Source organism: Paramacrobiotus metropolitanus, unplaced genomic scaffold (genome assembly GCF_019649055.1).
Source record: "Paramacrobiotus metropolitanus isolate TYO unplaced genomic scaffold, Prichtersi_v1.0 Parri_scaffold0000031, whole genome shotgun sequence".
NCBI lineage: Eukaryota > Metazoa > Tardigrada > Eutardigrada > Parachela > Macrobiotidae > Paramacrobiotus > Paramacrobiotus metropolitanus.
The window spans coordinates 705,232-713,307 of record NW_026570251.1 but is presented as its reverse complement, the minus strand read 5'-3'; the positions used below and the strand labels follow the sequence as shown (position 1 = coordinate 713,307).

The 8,076-nt window shown below is 44.7% G+C and overlaps 1 protein-coding gene across 1 annotated transcript; it reads right to left on the bottom strand.

The window, feature by feature from the left end:
* Nucleotides 1-4,182: 4,182 nt before the first annotated feature.
* LOC129588752 (uncharacterized) lies at nucleotides 4,183-7,008 on the bottom strand. Its single transcript, XM_055483116.1, has 2 exons — nucleotides 5,927-7,008; nucleotides 4,183-5,803 (listed from the first exon to the last, which is right to left on the bottom strand). Exons 1-2 carry the CDS (start codon nucleotides 6,863-6,865, stop codon nucleotides 4,286-4,288), a joined length of 2,457 nt encoding a protein of 818 aa, XP_055339091.1. The 5' UTR covers nucleotides 6,866-7,008; the 3' UTR covers nucleotides 4,183-4,285.
* Nucleotides 7,009-8,076: the final 1,068 nt, after the last annotated feature.

Here is an 8,076-nt window from a genome sequence, read left to right as displayed (position 1 = left end):
TTGCCGATGTGAGCGGAAGGTAACGCGTTGAGCCAAACACCGGCTTCCGGTTTCGACTGAGCAAGGAGGCGCGCCTTGTTGACTTCGTCGTTTCGGTATACATCCAGCAAAGTAGCCAAAGACACATTGCACAAAGGCAGGTCCCAAGCTTTCTGTGAATCGCGGACGTCTGGTGCCGGCAGCTCCGCCAAACATGCATTTGTTTTCCAAGTTTCAAGTGCAGCTGAGACATCCACAGCAGTCATACCAGGAAGCAGTTGTGACACTATGCCGCCGACGGAGTGAATCGAAGCCAAAAAGGCTGGGAGTGCTAATTCCTCCGATCGACGTAAGCCAATGCCACCTCTGCTAACCGGCAAACTTGCTTGTCGCCAACTTGGATAATCATCGTGGTTTGTGCGGACATTACACAAAAGTTGGAACAGGACCGCAGCACTTCATCGATTCTGTATAACTGCTGTGGGTACTTCCAAGCGTTGCTGCACCTCAGCATATAAATAATCTTCGGAGCTCCGAGACACTGTCTTAGAAGAAACAACGCGTGGTGACGAGGCAACAGTTGCATTTTCTCGCATACCGCGGTCAAAGACTGAGCTTTCTCGGCAAACAGGGGGGCGATCGCGTCGTCCAGCACTGGAGCTCCGAGCAGTGTTAGGTCAGCACTGGACACGACGCGGATTCCAGGATAACGTGAGAGAAAATCCTTAGGTTTCTTAGGTTTTCTTAGGTTTTTTAACAGGGTACATGTGGGATACGTTAAGGGTATTGCACAGGTACGGTGGGATACGGCAAATACCAAAATGAAGTTAAAAACCTATGAGGTTACATGGGGACACGTAGAGGATACCGTAAAATACGGCGGCATACTGGGGATACAAGCAAAACAACATGCCTCGAAAAATTTAACGTGTACGAAATCATCCATATCTATACCTTTTTGCACTGGGGCCATATTCCACACTATCTCTGCAGTATCCTTTACTTATCTGCAGTATCCATTACGTATCCCACTAAGAATAACTCAGGAACCCAAAAACCATGAGAAAACAAAAGAAATCCAAAAACAATTAACGGGATACATAAAGGATACACAAGGATACTGTGGGATACGCTAATCAAAAAGTATGACTCATGAACAGTATTCGCGATACTTGCATGAAAACTAATTGATGTGTCCATGCGTATCACCTTCAAAATCCAGTTTTTCACCGTATCTTTGAGCGTCTTTAAGTATCCTTCATGTATCTTGCTAATTACAACTTTGGGATTATTAGCATCTGCGGTGCCCCAGCGTATCTTAAAGTATCCTTACTGTATCCGTCGAGTATCTTTCCCGTTCCGGATAATTTCACTACTCGAGTAGTCGAGGTATCCTGTAATAATTCCACCAGTGGATAATTTCACTGTTGATAATTTCACTAGAAGAACCCGGGATGCATAAAGGATACTGCAGAGACACGATGGGATACACAGTGATTTACACGTATAAAAGTAGAAAATTTGTATAATACACGAAGGTTACGTACGGTGAGGTTTGGGATGTTGACAAAAGTGGCCAATGTCAAAACGCCGGCAGAATTTTCTGCCGACCGAATTTTTGTGTGGTTAAAATGCCGGCCGAATTTTCGGCCGGCAGAATTTTTGTGGGGTCAAAACGCCGGCCGAATTTCCGGTGGTCAAAATGCCGGCAGAATTTTTTCAACATTTTCAACTAAAAGTAAAAATTCTAAAAAATATTACCCGCCTCGAGGCATACTTGCCACGCGGTGTATAACAAAGATTGGATCTTACAGTTACAAAAGGCTCTTTATCGGCACGCTTTTAGTGCTGTTGCATTGACAGCGTGCATAGAAACTCCCGGGAGACCGGGAGAGAAAGCAAAAGCCGCGCAAAAGAGACAAACAAGGTGTTCAACAATGCCACAGCGGCAATAACACCGAAGTGTGATCTAGTCTGATTCCTTTTGGAACGTACCCGAGATGAGCCAGAACTTCTGAGTCTAGACTGGCACAGCTGACTCTCGTGAAGGAATTTCTACGCGCAGACGCGCTCACAAAGAAAAGGCGTTCGTCGATGCATTTAACGGCAGAACATTATTCGTCGCGCAGCACAGCAGCCGCTGCGATTGGATTCTAACACTGATAGCATAATATTTAAATCGTTTTTTTGGGAAAAATATGCATAGCAGTTATGACCAATTTGTTTTTCTGATTTTTTTTTTTAGCTGTCGCAACACTAAATCGTGCCGATAAAGAAATTGTATAATTGCATAATTTAGATTCCCAAACCTTTGTTATACACCGCTTGCCTGCTATACCTCGAGGCAGGTAACATTTTTTAGTATTTTTTTACAACTGAAAATGTTGAAAATTTTGCCGGCGTTTTGACCACCGGAATTGCCGGCGTTTGATTCAACAGCCTTCTGACATTTGACACTGGTCGACAAAAGTTGACAAAAGTCACACCACGTACCCAGACAAATTTAACGTGTACTAACCGTGCCTAGTTTGGGCCAATGTCAAAACGCCGGCAGAATTTTCTGCCGACCGAATTTTTGTATGGTCAAAATGCCGGCCGAATTTCCTGCCGACAGAATTTTTGTGGGGTCAAAACGCCGGCCGAATTTCCGGTGGTCAACACGCCGGCAGAATTTTTTCAACATTTTCAATTGTAAGTAAAAATACTAAAAAATATTACCTGCCTTGAGGCATACCGAGTACTTGGCACGCGGTGTATAACGAAGGTTTGGGAATCTACACTTAAGCAATTACACAAGTTTCTTTATCGGCACGATTTTAGTGTTGCTTTGACAGCGTGTATAAAAACTCGCAAAAGAGAATCAAGAGGCCGCGCAAAAAAGACAAACAAGGTGCTACAAAATAGGTAGAAAACCAACTTAAAGCGATCCTCGCATAAAGTAAAGGGTTTACATAATATGTTAACCGACGGACGATGGAATGTATGGGTATATACAGGTAGAAGCTTCTTCTGAACGAATACAGTACATAATATTATTATGTACTGTATTCGTTTCAGAAGAAGCTTCTACCTGTATATACCCATACATGTTCCATCGTCCGGCAAAAAAGCAAAATTAAAGGAGTATCCAATGCGCTTTCAAAAACCAATCATCTAATCATATGCCTGACAAACTAACAAAAACAACAAGTAAAACAAAAAAAACAAATGTTATAATGCTATCAGTGCTTAGAATCTGATCGCAGCGGCTCCTGTGCTGCGCGACGAATAATGTTCTGTGTTAAATGCATCGACGAACACCTTTCCATGTGCGCGCGTCTGCGCGTAGAAATTCCTTTACGACTTACGACAGAAGTTCTGACTTAACTCAGGTACGTTTCAAAAGGGATCAGACTAGATAACATTTCGGTGTTATTGCCGCTGTGGCATTGTTTAACACCTTGTTTGTCTCTTTTGCGCGGCTTTTGCTTTCTCTCCCGGTCTCCCGGGAGTTTCTATGCAAGCTGTCCATGCAGCAGCACTAAATGCGTGCCGATAAAGATCCTTGTGTAACTGTTAGAGTGCCCAGATCTTTGTTATGCACCGCGTGGCAAGTTTACCTCGAGGCAGGTAATATATTTTAGTATTTTTATTTTACCTTTAAATTAAAATCGAAAATGTTGAAAAAATTCTGCCGGCGTTTTGACCACCGGAAATTCGGCCGGTGTTTTGACCCCACAAAAATTCTGTCGGCAGGAAATTCGGCCGGCATTTTGACCACACAAAAATTCGGTCGGCAGAAAATTCTGCCGGCGTTTTGACATTGGCCCCTAGTTTGTGGAGTATTAAATCGGCATGATACAATGCAACATGGAGGTACCACATCTATATCACCTGAATATATCTTGCACTAAGATTCTGTACCCCCCTCTAACTGCAGTGTTTATTCATTTTGAAAACATTTATTTTTCTATTTTTTGTATTTTCAAAAATTGTTTCTGCTTATTAAAGCCTCGTATGTTCTACTCTACATGAATTTCGCTTCTGTTCAATATACTTTAAAGTATTTGTTTTTCAAGGATTTCTCTATATGTATTTTATTCCTAAATTACTGTTCTAGTTTTACGTACATTAAATATTAAACAGTTACTCCCATATGTTAAAAACTGTTAAGTGTCTCGACCGACGTGACCAACAAAAGTCCCGTTTTTTCTTTTGGTCGATTAAGTACATACGTAGTACGTACCAATACAACGATGCATTTATAAAAAAACAGTAAGTACATAAAACACGATTTCCATGTAATCGTTTTCAGGGGAACGAAAAGTTAAACAAAATCTTGCAGTGTGGCCTGGTTCATAAATTGCAGCTTATTCTTACGATATTTATTTTCAAAAATATAGATAAACCGAAATAGAGCTTCGGTATTGGGATCATTTACTGTTCCGGCCGCAAATTCATTGCCCAGTCGCTCCTTAAAGGCGCTGAACGGTTGAACACCATCATGCTCCCGTTTCTTCACCAGCGCGTCTATGTCATCGTGGTGGGTGATGGGTGTGCCCAATTCAAACTGCCGGATTTCATCATACACGGGAAAGTTGTAGACATTGGCTAATTCGGCTTCCGGGTGCACCAGCCGCACGCCGTCCTGATTCGGTACTAAATGTATCTGAGGCTCTGTGCCGGGTTTTGGTTGGTACGACTTCCAGAAATCACTGGACATCACCACAATCATGGGCCGACTGATGCCCAGCAAACCCAGCGTCGTTACCGGCAAATCGATACGTTCGTTGCTAAAGACGACTAAATCTTTTGGAATCCCTTCGTAGATCATAAGCACAAGCAGTTTTATTATTTCCTCCGCTGTCCACGCGCGCAATCCAATTGAATCAACATAACCCGGCAACTGGATTATCTCGGCGGTGCCATCGCGCAACGTCCGCTTGGGCATTTCGCCTTTATTAAGCAGCCAAAGGAACGTACTCTTGCCCATTCCCTTCGGGCCCAACAGCAACAGCGAATCACGCTGCTGAATCGGCAGATGCAGATTATTGACAAAAGCCACTTTCTGCTCGCGGTCTTTAACCGGCTTCTGCAGCTGTTCAATCAGATGTTTCGCGCGCTCTTCCGCTTCCTGCATACTTTCATTGAGCTCGACTAGACGCTCTTCGTAGCGCTCTTTCTCGATAAACCACTGCTTCTCCGTTTCTTCCTGTTTCTGTTGGAACTCTTCGTCCAGTAGTTTTTGCTCTACCACTACAGCGTTCTGCATCGCTTCCAGTTGTTGTTCCAATTCCTTTTTTTTTCGCTCTCGCTCAGCTTCCCGTTCTTGTTCGCGCTGCTCCGTCAGCTGCCGGATTTCTTCCAACAATTTTTGCTGCTCCTGTCGGAAATCCTCCTCCAGTTTCTGACGTTCGACCGCTGTTGTATCGCGCATCTCCGCCAGTCGCTGTTCAAAGAGCGCGTGATCCCGGTCGCGCTGTTTTCGGTATTCGTCTTCTTTACGCCGGGCATCCGCTGCGCGCTCGGTGTCCTTCATCTCCTGATGCCGTTGAAACTCCCGTTGCAAGTGTTCACGTTCAGCAGCTGCCTTATCTTGCATGTTACGAACAACCTGTAAGAATCGGATCTTTTCTGCTTGGCGTTCTGTTTTGTACTGTTCTTCGCGCCGTTGTCGATCCTCTTCTTGGGCACGTATAACAGCGTCCATATCTGCACTGGCTGGCTCATGTTGCCTCATGCCGAAGAGAGAGGACAAGTACACCATCATATCACGTATTACATCCATGCTTGGATTTCCGATGTAAACAAGCCAATAACTCACTACTGAACCAAAATTGTTACCCTAATATCGCAAGAAATCTGATTGTCAGTTCTTCAAAGCTCCGGAAGTCAAGCACTTGGTGCTTGACTTCCATGTAAAACACGATTTCCATGTAATCGTTTTCAGGGGAACGAAAAGTTAAACAAAATCTTGCAGTGTGGCCTGGTTCATAAATTGCAGCTTATTCTTACGATATTTATTTTCAAAAATATAGATAAACCGAAATAGAGCTTCGGTATTGGGATCATTTACTGTTCCGGCCGCAAATTCATTGCCCAGTCGCTCCTTAAAGGCGCTGAACGGTTGAACACCATCATGCTCCCGTTTCTTCACCAGCGCGTCTATGTCATCGTGGTGGGTGATGGGTGTGCCCAATTCAAACTGCCGGATTTCATCATACACGGGAAAGTTGTAGACATTGGCTAATTCGGCTTCCGGGTGCACCAGCCGCACGCCGTCCTGATTCGGTACTAAATGTATCTGAGGCTCTGTGCCGGGTTTTGGTTGGTACGACTTCCAGAAATCACTGGACATCACCACAATCATGGGCCGACTGATGCCCAGCAAACCCAGCGTCGTTACCGGCAAATCGATACGTTCGTTGCTAAAGACGACTAAATCTTTTGGAATCCCTTCGTAGATCATAAGCACAAGCAGTTTTATTATTTCCTCCGCTGTCCACGCGCGCAATCCAATTGAATCAACATAACCCGGCAACTGGATTATCTCGGCGGTGCCATCGCGCAACGTCCGCTTGGGCATTTCGCCTTTATTAAGCAGCCAAAGGAACGTACTCTTGCCCATTCCCTTCGGGCCCAACAGCAACAGCGAATCACGCTGCTGAATCGGCAGATGCAGATTATTGACAAAAGCCACTTTCTGCTCGCGGTCTTTAACCGGCTTCTGCAGCTGTTCAATCAGATGTTTCGCGCGCTCTTCCGCTTCCTGCATACTTTCATTGAGCTCGACTAGACGCTCTTCGTAGCGCTCTTTCTCGATAAACCACTGCTTCTCCGTTTCTTCCTGTTTCTGTTGGAACTCTTCGTCCAGTAGTTTTTGCTCTACCACTACAGCGTTCTGCATCGCTTCCAGTTGTTGTTCCAATTCCTTTTTTTTTTTCGCTCTCGCTCAGCTTCCCGTTCTTGTTCGCGCTGCTCCGTCAGCTGCCGGATTTCTTCCAACAATTTTTGCTGCTCCTGTCGGAAATCCTCCTCCAGTTTCTGACGTTCGACCGCTGTTGTATCGCGCATCTCCGCCAGTCGCTGTTCAAAGAGCGCGTGATCCCGGTCGCGCTGTTTTCGGTATTCGTCTTCTTTACGCCGGGCATCCGCTGCGCGCTCGGTGTCCTTCATCTCCTGATGCCGTTGAAACTCCCGTTGCAAGTGTTCACGTTCAGCAGCTGCCTTATCTTGCATGTTACGAACAACCTGTAAGAATCGGATCTTTTCTGCTTGGCGTTCTGTTTTGTACTGTTCTTCGCGCCGTTGTCGATCCTCTTCTTGGGCACGTATAACAGCGTCCATATCTGCACTGGCTGGCTCATGTTGCCTCATGCCGAAGAGAGAGGACAAGTACACCATCATATCACGTATTACATCCATGCTTGGATTTCCGATGTAAACAAGCCAATAACTCACTACTGAACCAAAATTGTTACCCTAATATCGCAAGAAATCTGATTGTCAGTTCTTCAAAGCTCCGGAAGTCAAGCACTTGGTGCGGCTGTTTTTGTTAATGACAGATATTTGGTTAGGACGTGAAAAAGCATGGCAGATCTGCCGTTTTAATCAGGTATTGTATATCTACATGTATGCCAGGTATATCAAACTTATCGCTCTTACGGTTTTACCGATCACGGGGAATGCATAACAAGGCAGTGTAAAACAAAGGATATTGTGTGGTTGCTTGTGTGCGTTTTATCAGCAGGGCCAATGTAAACCCTTAGCCCATTCAGCGTTGATAAGAACCAATTACAGTAAATATTACACCAAAGCCAGGCGAGTTAAGTCCGATAAGGTTTGCTTTATTAACGAGATTTTTTAATCCAAATCCAATTAAAAAGGCAAAATCAGATACAAACCGCTTAACGTTATAAGAATATTTCACGAAGAGTTCGCCGGCCCACCCGAGAAAAAAAGTTCGAGACGCGCCACTGCAAAGCCTTCAGTTAGAGTTAGCTTGCAATTTATGCTTCCAGCGTTGTGCAAGCTTCGCAAGCAACTGCGGGCGCAAACCGCAGTTGCATATTGTTATGTGCATATTGTTATATGCAAGTACGGTGCACTGAGCTCGAT

Bases quoted from the DNA above. Each gene is read 5' to 3' on its own strand.
- LOC129588752 (XM_055483116.1), bottom strand. From the start codon at position 6,865: ATGCAGAACGCTGTAGTGGTAGAGCAAAAACTACTGGACGAAGAGTTC. The intron at 5,804-5,926 runs GTTTAACTTTTC...TTGCGATATTAG, and splicing joins AGGCCACACTGCAAGATTTT to GGTAACAATTTTGGTTCAGT.